The sequence below is a fragment of the Cygnus atratus genome, chromosome 2 (assembly GCF_013377495.2).
Source record: "Cygnus atratus isolate AKBS03 ecotype Queensland, Australia chromosome 2, CAtr_DNAZoo_HiC_assembly, whole genome shotgun sequence".
In the NCBI taxonomy this organism is placed as follows: domain Eukaryota; kingdom Metazoa; phylum Chordata; class Aves; order Anseriformes; family Anatidae; genus Cygnus; species Cygnus atratus.
The window spans coordinates 121,934,494-121,952,878 of NC_066363.1; the positions used below are offsets into that span (position 1 = coordinate 121,934,494).

General features: G+C 42.7%; 1 protein-coding gene across 1 annotated transcript in view; it reads left to right on the forward strand.

The window, feature by feature from the left end:
- Positions 1-18,385, forward strand: part of CHD7 (chromodomain helicase DNA binding protein 7) — a 127,962-nt gene that overhangs the window by 36,238 nt on the left and 73,339 nt on the right. The window contains 1 exon segment of the mRNA XM_035553166.2: positions 3,919-5,776. Within this exon segment, the coding sequence (XP_035409059.1) occupies positions 4,094-5,776 (1,683 nt within the window). The 5' untranslated portion in view covers positions 3,919-4,093.

Here is an 18,385-nt window from a genome sequence, read left to right on the forward strand (position 1 = left end):
GTAGAAGGACATAGAGGGACCTGCCGATTTACAAATAGCTCTTCTGAGCAGAAGAATGTGCAGATGGCATAGCAGAGGGCAGGCACGTCTGTATGCTGCCCTTGCTGCTTCCTGTTCTTGAGGGCCGGGACCCGCTGCTTTCTGCTTTGGGAACAAGGCTAATGAAGTTCAGGTTCGAGTGTCTGCAGCACCACATCAGGTTATGCTTATGCAGCAGCCAGTTTTGTTTCACTCATAAAAGTGGGGAGCTGCCCAAGGCTGCTGAACTCTGAAATACGAAGTCGAGCAATGGTTAACTATGACTTAAATGGGAGGTCTGGCTGTTTAGGACTGGAATGTTGCGGACTAGAGTAAACTTAAGCTTTGTCTGTTGAGACAACAGGGTTGTTAAGCAATCGACTGTCCTGGTGGTTGGGATCATACCATTGCTTTGAACAGAAGTAGGTTGTCTAGGCAGCATTAAGGAAATATATTCATTGACTCTGAGTTCAGTCTGCTTGGTACAAACTTTCATGTTCAGGAACCGAAAAGCTATAGAATTTTATAGCAAAGTCTGTGAGTTTGGTTAAGATAAAGTTTAGAAAAAAATCACCATCTCTTCATACACTCAGATTTATTCAGCAATCTACCCGTTTAAGGATTCAGATAGTCATTGTTTCATGAATGTCTGTTGGTTGCATATGGGATAGTAGAGGAGATGATGTATAAGTATGTATTTTTAAGCTGTAAAATCAAAAAAAAAAAAAAAGAAAAAAACCAACCACCAACTTTAGGCTTGAATATATCATGGTCAGTCATTGTCCAGTCTTGATGTTAGTATGCTTGCTTTCATGGGGAAGTGAACGATACTGCTTAGTGAATGTCTTAGCTAGAATTACTCTTTGATGAAGGACCTACCCTTGTTCCTTTGTCTGTGCCTTTTTTTTAATAGAAAAAAGCAGAACACTAACAACAACTAAAAAACAGCCTTGATCAAACTGAAGGATTTAAGCAGAGAAATTACATTGCTTGTAGTGAAAGAAGCAAAGAAAAGGTTGCAATTTTTTGTAACGCTGTGACTCTCGTGACTTGCTTAATTATCAAGAAGACTTCTGTCCTATTAACATAGAAGGTTGCGGCTCACAAGGAAATTTCAAGTACTGACTTTTTGGTTAAAAAAAGTTGGTTAATTTGTTTTGATCAGACTGTAGCTGCTATTGTCTTTCATTCTTAAACATGTGCTATTAATCGTATATCACATCAGGGGTGAGACTTTTTTTGTTTGGGGAAGTAGCATAAGGTTGGTGAGAGCACAGTTGACTGTAAATGACCGCGGTCATAGATTTAAGGCCAAACTTAAATCTGAAGAAATACTACCACAACTTGGAGACAACTTCTCAAACACTTTCTCATGCCATGTTTCAAACCTTATAGCTTTAGCATTAACAGAACAACCATGAAATCAATTGGCACTTTAGAGAAAAATGCAGAGCTAAAATCATAAATAGTGGCAAATGGCATTTTCACTCTTAATTTAGTTGATAGATCTGTTGTTTGCGTGCAAAACGTGCCATAAACTTAGAGGTTGCGTATCTTTTTAAAGGCCATGTGCTCAGGAAACCAGACGTGTGCTGGGTTCAATAGCACATCTCCTTCCATGCAAGTGATGGGTCCGAGTCCAGATCTGCAGACTGGGACGGAGCCAGCTGGGCAGAATGGAGGTGTTTGCTTGAGCCAAACCCTTACGCTATTTCAGTTTGGGTTTGTGGGTACAGGAGCAGGTCCTAACTACTGGTTGCCAATGTTGGCTGTTGGTGGTTGACCAGCACCTGAGTTTTATCGGAAGCTTGTCAGCTGATTTATGTAACGAAATCAGTGAAAATTCTTCCTGTCCGTAATTCTGTGGGTGTAAGTAGGCAAGCTGATGGGGGAGATGGTCAGCTTGGCTCAAGTTTGATATCGCCCAGGGTAGCTGTGCACTGTGCTGTTTAGCCCTTCCCAGCAAAGCGACTGCTCCGTTAGAGGCCCTCTGTACACGGTGGTGTTCAGCTTTGCCAGCTCCTGACTGCAGTGTGCAGCATCAGAAGTCTTTCGGTGATCTTAAATCACTGGAGGGATCTTCACCATGACCAAACGGCTTGCTCTGGAGCAGTCAAATACTGCAAGCTTGTTTCAGTGAAGGAGGCTCCTTGCTTTGTTGGAGCTTTCTTATGCTGTGTTTTAGTGAACTGATTGAGGTGGGAAGCAGTACAGATGGCTTTTGCTTAATAAAGACAATGAAATCAAAAGAAATAGATATTAAGAGACATGAAGGTGGCTTGTAGGAATTTACCCTCAAGTGATTTAGAAATATAAGTGTTAATATCCCAGCTGAGCACTAAAGAGATTTAAGAGTGTGGTTTTAAAGGTGACATTCAAATGCTATTTTAAGAGGAGTGATAAATGCTTGTGCTTTTCCTCTCGCCCTCTGCCTCATGCTGTAGAAGGTCCTCTTGACAATGGCTACCAGAAGTGTAATAAATGTGCTGATATTTTCTCCCTAAAACTTGTTTGGGGCAAATTGCCTCCGGTAAAAACAGTCTGGCCTGGCATTTTGCATCCAAAGTGACTGAAAGCATCCCTCCTCTGCAACAAAATGTAAGATGCGAAAGTACAAATATTTTAAATCTTGTTTTGTGTGATCACTGTTTGAGGGCATGTCGGTATCTGCAAGTACAGTTGATACTAAGTAATGACGATGCAAAAATAGTTGTTTTTGTTTGGTATGTGGATGGGTTTCCTTGACCACAGCATTTAAAATTCTTGCCTTAAGAAGGAAAGGTAGTGTTAGAATAGCTTTGGTTGTATGAAGACAAAGTCAGTTGAGTTGTGGGGAAAGGGGGAGGTATTTCAGAACATGCTAGGCTTCCCTGTGAAAAAGCTAGACTCAAACTTCTCTGAAGCCATTCTGTTAACATGCATTACATAATTTCCCACCCCCCAAGTGCAAGTGCATACGTTGTTGGGTGACTATTTTATTATTTAAATTCTTTTGCCGTTGCTAGTTCTCCTTAGTGACTCGTACAGAACGTAATTTTCAAGAGAACAAAACTTTAGTGTGGTCTTCTGAATTACTGTAGTTACGGTTAGTAGCATGATTGCTTGAAGATGAATAATGAACTCCAGTGACAGTGTTCCCCGTAATCATCATGAGGGAAATTGTGGTGGGGATTCCGAAATCTGTCACATATAAAATGAAGCTTTTGAAATTAATTTTCTTACACAAATCCGGTATATAGTTTTGCTTAAATGGGAAGATGTCATGTTGTCTTTCAGTTTGCAATTTCGTTTAATTAAGATAAATTCTGTGTTTAAGAAAATAAATATATTTCTTTCCCTGAATGTTGAGTTAGGTCTTGAGTTTGGTACGTTTTAGAGGGTCACCTCTGTGCGTGTTTGAAAAATCTGTTGTCTGTATAACTAACTTTAGTCTGTCGCAGGACTTGGTGCTTCTGCTTGCTCATCTGATTACGCAGCTCAAGGGAATAAGGTTAAGGACATGCTGTTGGTAACTAGAGCGTTTTCAGGGCTTTAGTTCGGCAGATGGGCTGCTTGGCTATATTCATACATCTGCCTACCTGCTGTGGCAGCTGCTGCTGCTGCATGTTGTGTTCTTTTGTTCTATTCCACCCAAGAAAGGAACACTAGGAAGTGTAGTGAATGGATTAATTTAAGGTTAAGGGTAGTGTTTTGCTTGCTTCCTAACTCTCTATCGTAATAAAGCTTCTGATAAAGCTGACGCAACCTTCTTAAAGTGAAATGCATTTTTAAGATGTGCTTCGGGGGCTGAAACTAGCTGTCGTTGTCTAAAAAAGAGTTAACCGTGTTTTGTTTATATTGCCCAATGTTATTTATTTCAACATTTTCCTTTCTTTCTCTCCCTTCCCCCGCTTCCTCTAGGAGCAGTAACCAGACTTTGCCTGACACTGCGTGGTCCAAAAGAATTAAGGAAATATGGAATGACATGAAGGAGATTAGTTGAGGATTAAAGGCTTTGAGGACAAAACACCTCACTGAGGTGAAGCACAGACTAGCTTTCTAGTTGTAGCTCTGAGGAGCTGTGTGCTGAAAAAAGATGGCAGATCCAGGAATGATGAGTCTGTTTGGAGAAGATGGGAATATTTTCAGCGAAGGGCTGGAAGGTCTTGGAGAATGTGGATATCCTGAAAACCCGGTGAATCCTATGGGGCAGCAAATGCCCATGGATCAAGGATTTCCCTCTTTACAGTCGTCTCTTCATCACCCCCCCGCAAATCAAAATCAAGCAAAGTTGACCCATTTTGATCACTATAATCAATACGAACAGCAGAAAATGCACCTGATGGATCAGCCGAACAGGATGATAAGCAATGCCCCTGGGAACGGTATAGCGTCTCCTCATTCGCAGTATCACAACCCTCCGGTTCCTCAGGTTCCTCACAGCAGTGGTGCCAGTGGTCAGATGGGAGTCTATCCTAGCATGCAGAACGAAAGACACGGGCAACCCTTCGTAGACAGCGGCTCCATGTGGGGGCCGCGGGCGGTTCAAGTGCCAGACCAGATCAGAGCACCCTACCAGCAGCAACAGCAGCCGCAGCCGCAACCGACGCAGCCGTCGCAGGCACCCTCTGGACCCCCTGGGCAGGGCCACCCTCAGCACATGCAGCAGATGGGAAACTACATGGCTCGCGGCGATTTTTCAATGCAGCAGCACGGTCAGCCGCAACAGCAAAGGATGAACCAGTTTTCTCAAGGCCAAGAAGGCCTCAATCAGGGAAACCCTTTCATTGCCACCTCAGGACCTGGCCACTTGTCTCATGTGCCCCAGCAGAATCCCAGTATGGCACCTTCTTTGCGACACTCAGTCCAGCAATTTCACCACCATCCCCCCACTGCTCTCCATGGAGAATCAGTAGCCCACAGTCCCAGATTCTCCCCTAATCCTCCCCAGCAGGGTGCTGTTCGGCCGCAAACACTTAATTTTAGTTCTCGGAGCCAGACGGTACCCTCACCTACTATAAACAACTCAGGGCAGTATTCTCGATATCCTTACAGTAACCTTAATCAGGGATTAGTTAATAATACAGGGATGAATCAGAATTTAGGCCTTACAAATAACACTCCAATGAATCAGTCTGTACCAAGATACCCAAATGCTGTAGGATTTCCATCAAACAGTGGTCAAGGACTAATGCACCAGCAACCCATCCACCCTAGTGGCTCACTTAACCAAATGAACACGCAAACTATGCACCCTTCACAGCCTCAGGGAACTTATGCCTCTCCACCTCCCATGTCACCTATGAAAGCAATGAGTAATCCAGCAGGTACACCTCCTCCGCAGGTCAGACCCGGTAGCGCTGGAATACCAATGGAAGTTGGCAGTTATCCAAATATACCCCATCCTCAGCCGTCACACCAGCCCCCTGGTGCCATGGGAATTGGACAAAGGAATATGGGCCCCCGCAACATGCAACAGAATCGGCCGTTTCTGGGTATGTCTTCAACACCACGGGAGATGGGTGGGCACATGAGACCAAACGGTTGTCCAGGTGTTGGCCTTGCAGATCCACAAGCAATACAAGAGCGACTAATATCTGGCCAGCAGCTTCCTAGTCAACAGCAGTCTTTTCAACAGCAAATGCCAACCTGTCCTCCCATGCAGCCTCATCCAGGGATACATCATCAGTCTTCACCACCACCACATCCTCATCATCAGCCTTGGGCACAGCTTCACCAGTCACCACAAAACACACCGCAAAAAGTGCCTGTCCTTCAGGTAAGCTGCTTCCGATGAGTAAAACATGAAATGCATTTGCAATAATTTCAGTATACACAAGGTCCGTGTTTTCAAAATAGTTGCTCTTGCTTGACCTCCCTGTTGTTTTTACTGGTTACGTGGCTTTCTTGGTACACGGAAGCTAAAAGGTAAAATGAGGTTCAGATAGCTTGCTAATGTTCTTACAGAGATTATTAAAGGATAACATTGTGGATAGACCGAAATATGATACGGCACCAGGGCAAACTGAATACCTGTTTTCTTTTTCCCTTGTTGGTTCCTTTGAGGGGAAAATGGAAAGCATGTGTGAGAACTGTAATTTAAACTAGCATCTTGTATTTGCAACCTGCAAAAAGAAGTGTGTATTGTAATGGGTTTGTCTTAGCAAAACTGAGGATTTTCTTTAAACGCCAAATGAATGCTTTGTTTTCGTTTTGTTAAGTTAAAGCTGAAATTTTCATATGTGAAAAAATGTCCAGGATGAACTTGTTTCAGCACTAAGTAATGCAGTTGGGAAGCGATGGGGCACCGGTTTATGCAACAGAAGACAGCAGATGTGAATCACAGTCTAAAATCAAATCTTCTGAGGCTTAAATGAAATCTCCAGTAAGATAGAAGTTTTATTTTACCGAGTCTCTGATCTGCTGGATTGCGATGAAAATATATTGCTTCCATGTTGTTTTTCAATTAAAAGCTAGAAACGTTAAAACATCTTGATCCCTCTGTAGCTTAGCAGGTTTTGGCTACGTGTTAGGAAGTTAAGCCTGAGCTGAAAAGGTGCCTTTTGGGATCTTCCGGTTTGCCACCGCTTGCCTCTGGCTCTGTCAGTCAATCATTCAAGAGGTTTTGGTACTGAACGAATAGGTGGCCAAGATATCAGAGGTTTAATTATTTTTAAAGCCCCGCGGTAATTAATGCCAAGTAGCTCTGCCCATAAATGTTTGGAGACAATTGTTGGAATGCAGTCCTAATGATACGACGCTACAATAAGCCCGATAAATCATAAAAACAGCTGTCCTAGCCAGCGTCCCAGGGCTGCGTGGAAGGCAGCTGCTCGGCAGTCCCCTCCGCTGCTGCCTGCCGGCTGCTTCTGTTAGCTGCTCCGCACAGCATGAGGCGGCTCTGGGAATCAGATGTATGTGCTGCAGGGAGGCAGCTGACAAGGAGTGGTGGATGTAGCAGCTCAGCAGCTGGGAGAGGCTTCCACATTCTCTGAGGGGGGAGCACTGGGTGTATGCCGTAGGGTGATGAAGCCCTGGAAGGGAGATCAGGGCTAAGCCGGGGTGAGGGGAAGGCCGGACTCTTCATGGGAGGGAAGAGGAAGCTCTGCCCTTGAAAGGGTGTCTTCACGACCATCTTTCTCTCCCTTACTCCCCCGCTTAAAATGGGGGGGAAATTTTATTTGCATGGTGGCCATTCGTCCCCCCACCTCCACGCTCACGCTTTGGGGAATGTAAATTGCTGTTCTCGCGTGGATGTAGGGTTGTGCGGTCCTGGCTGAGAGGGTGGCTCCTGGCAGTCCCTCTTGTGTTATCGATTGCGTGGCTAAGCAGGACATAAAAGGAGAGAACTTAAGACTTTATGAAAAAAAAACCATACAAACAAACAAAAAAACCTGAGAGAATAAGCAGAAACTTTGAAAAGGGGAAATGACGGCATGGAAAAACCTGTACAGAAAGATTGTGGATCAGAAAGAGGTACAAGATTGGAGACATTGTTTTGTACCCTGAAGATGAGAGCTGACATGTCTATCACAAAAAAAAAATAGAAATCTAGACATGGTAAAATAAGACTTATAAAGCTGTAAGGAGCAAAACCCAGTGCTGCTGATACCTTTCACGACTAGCAATGGTGGGGATGTAGGAAGGGGAGGCTTGAGGTTGACTGTGACAAAGGCTGAGCTCTAAAGCTGTGGTCTTCTGCAGCGGAGTTAATTCCGTGTTTTCATCTGATCATCCAGTAAACTTCTTTTTCGCAGCAACAGATGGTTTGGGAGGAGAGCATCTCCTTGTAGAATAGAGGGGCTTTTTAAACGTTCTTGGGTTCGTTTCCCTTTAACCGAAAAGGTAAAATGCAGGCAGCTCAGCTCTTAAACAAGCAGTGCAGCCAATTACAAAGTTTTGAACAGCACACAAATAACTTGAACAAAGGTAAGTGCTGAAACTAAATAATTAGAGGAAAACCACATGATAACTCAAGCTATTTGATTAAAATCAGTAATTCAAACAGATGTAGCTAGCCAAGTAAGTTCTCTGTTAGCCTACTTCGGTTAAGTTTTTATTTGGTAAAAGTTATTGCTAATATACCTTCCCATTAAGTAATTAGTTTGAGACCTGACTGTAGTAATGAAACACTTGACAGGCACTCATTTCCCCCTGGAAAACTGTTTGGATCAAATAGAAATTGTTCGAGTCAATGAAAACTCAGCTCCTCCTCACCCCCTGGGGAAAAATGCAGATGTGTGAAAACCCTGCTCTCAAGCTTGAATGCAGAATTTGCAGCTATCCTGCCTCTGTCGTGGTTTTGCCTTCATGTCAGTTGGCAGAAGACTGTTCACTGAGCAACAGTTATTTAAATGGCTGGTTTGTTTTTATTTGTATAAAATGAATCAACAAATGAATGTTGTTGGTGAAATGAAAATCACTATGTACTTTTAAATCAACAGAAGCCATCTTAGTAATTATTTTTCAGTGATTTGAAGCTAGCCTTATCATGGGAAGGCTGTAATACTTGTGGTTAACCAAATTACTGTTTTGTTTTTAGATATGTTGGAAGGAAAGTGAAATTCTTTTGCTTTTAACTCGAAAGAAATTGCTGTGTCGATTCTAGAGTTCTTTACTTTTTGCGTACAAAACTGCTCATGATTTTGGCTGGGAGGTACAGCTGGTGATTGACAGTTCATCTGGGCTGGATTAACAGATGAAAGCTAGATATAGTTATGAAAAGTAGGACCTTGTTAGCAGCGACTTGCTGACTTCGGTTGAATTTTACAGGTATTATACACACCAGCATAGCATTGGGATGTGCAGTTGGTGTGTTTGATTTTCAAGCCCTGTTTTGAAAACGTTCCTCGGTAAAGGCTTTCGGAAGAGTTCAGTGGCCGTGGGGAGACAGGTTCTGCGGTGGCAGGATGGTTGGCCAAGGTACAAAGCAGAGGGTGGGAGCAGCTTGTTTGTTTTCACAGCGGAGGAGGCATCTGTGTTGGGCTTGTGAGCTTGTGCTCTCCAAAATATTCATAAATGTTGTAGAAGAGAGTGGAAAGTCAGATGACAAAGTTCACTGTTGTCAACGTAGTCAAATAAAGCTGAGTGCCAAGTGCAGAACTGAGGAAGAGCCTACAGTAGTGAAGCTAAATGGCTAGAAATGCAATAGGAACGTCAGCCGTTTGGCTGTAAGCTGTATAAATCAAGGCATGGTGCCTGGGCAATGGAATGGCAAACAAAAATCTCTGCTTAGAAGGGGGATCTTGGTGTTGGATGGCTATCTGAAACGCGCTATGACAGTCGCAGGAATAAAACAGTGGGGATTGCTGTGGAAGTAGTAGAGAGCAAAGCAAAGATTGCTCTCATGTTGGTACCTATATGCACGGTATGCCTATGTGGCAAGTGCCGTGCAGTTCTTGGTCCCTTCCTCACACCTCAGAAAGTACGATAGCACCTGAAAAAAAGGATGGAGAGGAATGGTTAAGGGGAGAAGAGAAGACACAGTGAAAGCCTGTAAAATTGTGAGTGGTTTGGGTGCATGGAAATGGTGAATATGAAACAAATGTTTGTCTCCTGGTTTTGTCTCCCAGATAGTTTTAGGGCATTTGGCAAATTGTCAGGTGGTGAGTGCAGAACACCACATTAAGATGCTGATCTCTGAGATGTACAGAAAAATGCATCAGTGTTGGATAAACACGAAGGCACCACATTTGGCTCATCAGATCTGCGCCATAAATAACAAGTGGCTGAGAGTTCATTATTAGGATGCATCTACTGTGTACATGTTTACTTCTCATACTCTTCCCCAGGCTTTATCAGAGGTGGGATATCAGGTTAGATAGGTCTTTGGGGGTCTGATGCCATGCAGTTTCTATTACGTTTTGATAGTAATTGAGTGTAAGAGTTTTCTCTGCCAAGAATAGACTATCCTGGGTGTGTTGTTCTACAGAACTTTCTATTTACAGTAGCTGCTGGCTCCTGTGTGGGCTGGAGTTTCGAGTCCTGTTCATTAACCATGTTCCACAAACATGAAGCGATGTACATTATTTGTAGTCAAATATGGGAACACTTAAATGACAAATGGTTACGGTTAATGGCCTCCATGCTAGATTAAATGGGAGAACTCTACAGCAGCTCTGGCAGTGCTGAAAAATACTGGGTTGAGGTGCCCGACCTCTTTTGGAGGAGGTCTTTGTTTTGTGCTAGCAGTTCACTACCAGATTTTTTTCTTCTGTCTTGTTTACCTGTGGGCATGTGACTTTGCTTTGCGTGGTAACTCTTGGCTCTCTTTGGCATGAATGCACTCTTTTGAAATTTCCTGCCTTTCATTGTAGGGGAAGAAGCAGGGAAAGTCCAGCTGAGTCACCAGCAGAGTCATCCCTGTGACAGGACCTTTCTGCATTTAAAACTTCATGTTGCTGCCTCAGCGTAATTTATAGTCAGTCACACCACAATGGAGAGGGGTGTTAATACAAACTGTTTTCAGCTGGGGTGTTTCAAAGTGAATTCTAACCCAGCAGAGTCCATGTTAAGTTGGTATTGCTGGCATGTTCAAATCAAGTTGACTTTCTCCTGGGTACTTAAATATTTTTAGTGCTTGGGAATAGTAGGAGGAGGCAGCCTCCTCATCTCCTTTCTGTCTTTACATAACCAATTACCTTTCAGTGTGTGTACTGGAATTTTATTTAGTAAGAAATGTTATAATTTCAAATGGTTAGGATTTTTCCTATAAATGAATATTCGTAAGCAACAACCCACTGTTCCAGAAAACATGTGACTCAGCTGTTGAGTATTCAGATTTTTGACCATTTTTCTGTAAATAAGTAGAACAGCTCCAAAAAATTTTACAATTTCTAAACACCGTTGGATACTTCTTTGTTTTGAGTCAGAGGCTCTTTCACATTACTGCGAGCTGGTCTCTTGGGGTACTGCATGTGCTGCATGTTCAGCAAAGTCGCACGGCTGCCCTGGAAATTCTAGTTTTGTTTTTCGAGTGTTTGTAGACCAGCAAACTAATGTGTGTTGGCAAGATTGGTGAGGGTGCTAGACTACACGGAACAAATAAAGCGCTAATATTCAACCTTGGTTAACGATTGTATGTTATTTATATGTAGAGAAATATGCATACATATATGTAAGGTCATATGAGCATGCAAACTATTAAATGCACATACACATGTAAAAATATAAGTAAAAAACCTAGGCCAAGTCAGAAGTTGTGACAAATGATGAATGAAAAGCTGAGAAGAAAGTCTGTAGGTTTTATCCTAAAGTAAAGGCTGGTAATCACACATTTTTCTTAAGTTTACAAGCTTCTGCTTTATTTTGTTAAGGTTCTGAAGAACAGTGTTTGCAAAACAACTTAAATTTCCCAAATAAAAGAAAAACAGACCTTTACAGCTGCTTTTGGTAAAAGTGTTGGAGTTATTTCACGTGTATGAAGTATAATATACTCTGTTATGCTGATGAACCTGGTTCTGCTGTGAGCTAGTAGTTCATATCCAGGTCTCTCCAAGGATACAGTAACTGATATCAAATACTTTTGTCAAGACACAAAAATTCATGTTATGAAACTCCTTATATACATTCCAGTCTAATAATTGATATTAAGAGATCTAAAGCCTTATTTCGTCCTCAGCTTTGAGAAGGCTGTATGTACTTTTGTAAATAAGGGGTAGAGTGATTCTGGAGTGAGTAGGCCTTTGGGCCAAAGATTTGTAGTTCTGAAGTAGTTTTACTCTGGTCTTTTTTAAGTATTAAGGAGGTACAAGCAATTTCAAGAATAGCTCTTCCCTCAGGTGCCGTGATTTGACTGCAATGAAAATAATTCGTGTCATTAAATTATCTGCTCTGGAGTTTTGGGTAAAGTCAGTTTGCAGCATTAGCATAAAAATACAAGTCTGCATCAGCATACCAATTTTGGAGGCTTAAGAGTTACCAGACTTGTTCTTCAACATGACTATGTGGAAAGTTTCTATGATGTGTCGGTGGCCTGAATGTATTTTCTTGAAATCATTTGAATTATCTGAGGAATCACCTAAGTAGAAATATTTTTAACTTACTCTGCAGTTCAGTACTTCAGTATAGTGTCTTGATCTGCTGGTGGGATTTGGCAATCATCTTATTTTTCCATGACTGAACACATTCTCATGTTTTGTATTTATTTGAACAAATTTAAATCTTGTTTTGGAGAAGCTTTTTTCATGACTGAAAGCTGATGCTGATATTGCAAACCCTGATGTCTGTATTCAGCCTACATAACTTCAAGGCTGGAAAATTGGAGCAAATGAAAGGAGAAACACTGGATTTGCTTTTTTTTCTTTCTCCTCCTCTCCCTTTAATTATAGTGACAGCCTTAGTAAGGAACAGGTTGCAATTGAATTATAAATTCCTGTCTTTTATTATGGATCTTCCTCCTGGTCTTCCATCCTATTCTTGCATGTGGAATTTGAGGCATCCATTGGTTTTAAACTTATCAGTCCTTGCTTGTATTGTGAATGTGGGTGTTACAAACTTGTGTAAGCATCCTCCTCTTTCTTTGCTCTGAGGACAGTAAACGTACCAGCTTCCACTCTGATGGAGCACCATGGCTTTGAGGTTTGCTTTTTAACTTTTTCGGCAGAGGCTGCTTCCTCCTTCAGCTCGGTGGGGCCAGTGCTTTGGACTTCTGAATGTTCAAAACTGAATTATAGTGAAAGAACTGATAATTTAGGCAGCTAGGAAGCTAATGTACTGGATTGGTATTTTTAAGAAAAGGATCGTCTCACCTGAACACTCTATCAGAATTACACCAAATGCGATGTATTTGTACCTTCTATTCCATTCCTTTTCTATTCCTTCTATTTCATTCCTCCCTGCTCTTTGAGAGATTTCCTTTCTGGATATCTGTTCTTTTAATAGTATGGGTATATATTTTACAGGTGCTAGTGGATTTGGGGAACAAATTGTTGGGTTTTTCTTTAGAGATGTCATCTATAAATATTTAGTACCTTTTTCTTTTTTTTTTTTTTGTCACCAGTTCTAAAGTTGAGTAGCTCAGGAGAGAGGGAAACACCCTTTCTTCCCCCCCCCCCCACCAGTGATTAAGGTATCTCTCTGTGCAAGTCTTTCTTCTGACTAATTCTCAGGCTCGCGGGGAGGGGTTGAAGGACGGTGAGGCCGATTCTCAGGAGCAGAGTAGGAAACGTGGGCAGGAAGCAGCCCTCGGGGAGGGGGGAGCGAAACGCAGCTGACCTGATGGAGCAGCGCCGAGGAGGAGGAACGGAGAGGAAATGGCCAACAGCCAGGGTTAAAAAGGGGATAGAGAAGTTCAGGGAGTCTCTGCCTTGCTAGCTGCTCGAGTGACCTGCCTCCCGAGCCCTAGCGAGCGGTAGCCATTTGGCCTGCTGGTGCCCCTTAGTGCCCTGCACACTGCTCCAGCTGCACCTCCATGCCAGTGCGAGCAGCTTGGAAACTGGAAACTGGAGCCTTCAGCCTGCAACCTGAGGCGTGTGGGGGCTGGAGAGGGAGAACTGGAGAGTGGCCGGGCTGTACCAGTGCTAGACCAGGTGCTATCTTCTGCACCACCGCTCTTTTCCAGCAGCTGAAGCTTTATGACTCTCAAAATGCCTAGTCAGTGCTGGGGAAAAAAATAAAATCCATGCAAATTAAGCTAGATGAAGTCTGGGATGCAGTATATTAACCCTTCCCTCGCACACACAATTGTTGGGTGAACCCTTGTGCTGTTAAGGATGCTTCTCTGGCCAGTTTCGCTTCTGTCTAGGTCACGTCCCGGCATCTGTTCATGGTGTGACCTCAGGATCACCCAGGTGGTGGTGCGCGAAAGGGAATGCTTGGTGGGGAAGATGGGTATGGCCTCCTCCTCTGAGGATCAGAGGTCCTATAATACCCTTACATGAGCTCAAGATTCTGTAGAACTTGCCCTCAGTTACCAGCCCTAGAGTCCTCCCTCAAGTTTTGACAACTTAAAACCTCCATTAGAAGCCAAAGTTTCGTCCTGTTTTATTGAATTAGAGAGACAATCAAATTCCAACTTCTCCCCTTTTTTTTTTTAACTCTCAGCTTTTGTTCTTTTTTCACACAAATGTAAGTGATTTAATTTCAGAGGTTTTTTCCTTTTTTCCTTTTTTTTTTTTTTGCTTTAGAACAGAAGGACTTATTTCCTCTTCCAGTTGAGATATTCGCATCTGTTTTGTTACTGAAGACACAAAAGAACATCATCTTTCCAGCAAAGAGAGCTTGGAACAATTTTGTTAGATGTGCGTTGCATGTGTTGAAAATGAGGGACGATGCCTCTAATATCCATGAATTATTTTTTCTTGAGCATGAATATATTGCTTTTTTTTTTGCCCTTCAACATAAAGAATTATTTAACAGTAATAAAACTTAGAAGTAAAACTTGCATTAATTTTCAGGTCTTTTTTATGAAGATACGGAACTGATAGACAGGATGGCTTAGTGTCTGAGCATGGGATTGATTTATAAACCGTTGAATCAGCACTCTTTCTGCATTTTTTAAAAAACTCCTGATTCAGATTCTTGCTCAGACATCCAGTACTTGAAACCATGTAATCTCCCCGCTTTTCTTGTAGTTCCTTCCAGTATTGCTCTTGCTTGAGTGCAGCTCAAGAGGACAGGGCCAGCCAGCCAGTGTAACAGCTCGGAGCAGGGAATCCCACTCCCCACTGCTCGGACTGTTGTTTGTTCTCAGAGCTGACTCTCTCACTAACCTGGCAGAAATGATAGCCAGAAGAAAAAAAATGAAAAGTAAAAAAAAATATATACATGCATACACATAATTTTCAATTCACTAACCTAGCAGAATAGCCTGTGGAAGAAATATGCTGGGGAGGAATGAGATTTTCACCTTTAAGAAGCGGTTGGAAGCAAACTCGTGCAACAAAACGTCAGTGCCTCTTGTGCAGGAATCCAGCAGTTGTAGAGGTTAACCTATGAGCAGAGAAGATAAACAAGATGTGGAGGACAATGGGAAGCAAGTGGATCTCTCTGAGCTTCCACTGTTGGGAGGAATTGTTATTCTTTTGCTTCTGTTCCTCCATCACCTGTGCATCCCTGAATCAGTACCAAGGGTCTGTTTCCTCTGCTTCCTAGGCTTTGTTATATTTAATTTTTGTTAGCCAAGCTTAGGGAGGCAGGAGCTCTTGGCTTATTCTGAACAAGCATACAATTTAAGAACTTCTGGGAGTGGGTTCGCTTTGTGTGGGTTGCCATTGTAGAAAGGAAACATTGAGACCTCTTAACTTCTGGAGTGTGGCAAGTTTCTGTGGAATGCTGTGAACCTTTTCATTTCGAAAAACTGCGAGTGTTTCGGTATACAACACAAAATCTATCTTTGCTGTATTGTTTCAGGGAACACGCCAAAGTGTTTCAGGGAAAACCAAGCACTGAATTAAATTTTATCTTTCACTTTTTTTCTGTTTTGTTAAATATCAATTCTTGTTGTTTTCATCAGAGAAGAAATTTTCATATATAATACAAGAGTTTCCGAAAGGAATGTATGCCTTTTAAGGGCATAAAAAATAAAATAAAAAATAAAGACCTTTTATTGTAAAATGGACTGAATAATTTAATCAGTTGTATCAGTTGAATTAGAAAAGCATTAGTCGATTTCAATCGTTCTTAAATAGTTTTATGTCTTATATAACTCACATAACCAAAAGAACATAATGACCGTAGTAATTAAGAAGTTAATGGTTCTGTAGGTTTTGAATTTAGTGTTCTTGTAAGAAGAAAGAGAGAGCAAACTTGCAACGAGCTTCATAACTAACTTTTTAAAATCTAGGTGTCAATATGAACTTTGATTTTTCCACTCTCCTTTTACGTCTCTCTCGCTCTCCAGATGGCCCTCCATCCACTTGCATTCTGGTACTTCCTATCTTTTTTGGCCCTGCGAGACTCTGATAACTGTGATAACGCCGTAATTTTCCTTACATGTGAGCACCAAATGATATGAAGTGCTTTATTTTATTTTTGGAATAAATCTTTCTGTACCAGCCAATTGTTGCTAAATATAGTGAGAGGCTTATAACATACAGTGCATGTTTGAATTTAAAGCAACACTTGCTGTAAAAAGGTGACCTCTCCATTTACATATGCAACCATACATGAAGCACAGCAGTCATTGAAACTATGTGAAGACTTTGGGCTTTATAGTTGTTATTTATATCTCAGTTTATCAATGGAGTATTGTAAACGTTCATAGGGACAAGGATTGTCACTTGTGGAAATACGAATAAATGACTATAATATTGGAAGACTACTTAGTTCTTGAGTCTTTCTCTCTGCTACCTCCCTTGGAATATTTCAAGAAAACTTGTTGGAAAACAGATAATTCTGTAACTAAGGCATTGTACAGGGATTTGGGGAATTTTTGCTATTTGACACAGTTTGCTTGTTAACCGTTTGTTTCATGGTTGTATTGCTAATATTCCTGTGCACGTTAATGTTCCTGTGTGTTTGTAAGGTGCTCTGTAGCAGTGCTAAGGGGCTGCAGGGCAGTTCCTGAAGTTCCCTGCTGTAATATCCAGCGCCACGCAGATCAAGAACTTCTCTATGTCGCGTAACACAGAAATGCTTCGCTTGCCTGCACTTTGTCAGCGGTATGCATCTGGATAGGATAATGGAGGAGGAGGCGCGCAGTAGCAGCCACAAACTGTCACAACAGCCACAAACTGCAGACTAAAGCTCAGCTTACCATTAGCTATTTCTGCTGCTAGTTCATGCTGCTGAATGGCAAAGGTTGCGTAGTTGGGAGCGGGGGTGTAATCAATATGTGGCTGCGGCAGCTTACGGAGAGTAACCCTACTGGGCTCGATCCTAAAAGCAGGGGTCTCTGCTCCTAGCTGCGCCTCACTTCTGGTGGTGGTGAGGGGCAGGCTGTAATGGGTCGCTTTAGACACAACTCTAGTTATAATATATAAAACAAAATTAAAACCTGATACTGCTGTAGGCACATCTGATTTGAGACCCGCTACATATAGGGATTTTTATGTTTTATTATAGGTTTGGTAAAGAACAGCTGGAGCTCATTAGGTGGTCTTTTACTAAAGATAAGGTGCTTAATGTTTCATAGAACAATGTTAATCAGACTGACTGGATAACTAAAATATGATTTAGACGCTATAATTAAGAGTTATCTCAATTGCTACCTCTAAATGAGGTGTTTGTCCGCAGAAAAGGAAGAGTGGTTTGTGTTGTGTTTTTTTTTTTGAAGGCGGGGGGGGGGGTGAGTTTAGTCCTAATGACATTTTCTGATTTAATTGTTGGTTTAGTTCAATTACTACAGGAGCTGGGAAAAGGCCCGGCTATGTCATGTCATAATATGCATATTAGATAACGTATTCAAAGGCTTTCTTTATTTGTTGCTGTGACTAAAGAGCGAGAGCTTGAGGAGTATCTTGGGCTCTTTGACATAAATGGATCTTGGGCAGCATATATAACATCAAAGGATTTTTAACAAGTCTGTGATTTCAAGCCCACTTTGTCATGCTGAAGTTAATAAAATGCTGCGATGGCAAGGCCATTCGGGGAGCTGCTATCTCCCCACCTCCAAGAGAAAAATAGAATTGATTACCGCCGATCTCTTTGGGCTTTGTATCTCACCTACATCCATTAAGGTCTCTTTAAGGCAGTGGTCCCACCCTGTGGCCTGCGTACCTCCAGTCCCCCGTGGACCTGGGAAAGGTGGTGAAGGCAGGCAGGTTATACACTAAACAACAACATGTGTAGGGGGAGGTGTCTTATACTGCTGCTGTAGAGGCTTACAACAACAAAAAATAAAGCACACGGCAAAAAACTTTCAGCAGAGAGTTGGATGCCGTAGCGTAAACCTCACTTCAGGCTGGGTCTGGTTAGGCCGGTGTCTGAAATGAGAGGGGTTAGAGCTCAGTGTAAAGCAGTGTGTGGCATGGAGGAAGCTGCGGAGGTGGATGTGGTGCTGGCTGATGGAGGCGTCGCCTTCCCAGTCCGCCTGGAAGCAGCGGGGTGCCCCCCCCCCCCCCCCCCCCCCCGTCCTCTTTGGAGAGGGTGTGGAAAGATGCAAGAAGTGTTGTATTTGCCTTTGGGTTAGGAGGGAAGCAGGCATCGCCGAGCCTTTCTGTGAAGCTGGAAATCTCGTAGCGGGGAGCGACGGCATGAAGCCACCACTGTTCCATGAGTTGCTGGCAGGTTAGTGTCAGTAAGCCATCCAGAAAAGATGCCTTTAGCCCGTGACGCGTCCCCGCCACGACCGCTAACTTCTTCCACCACAGCATGTGTGAGCAACTGGAGGGAGTGGGGATACGCTGGCGGGGCAAGCGGACCCTCTCTCGCTGTTTCCATTCCCCAGGGTGGAAACATGCTGCTGGGGGCACGCCTGGGGTTACGCAGGCGGCCACAAACCTCCGCC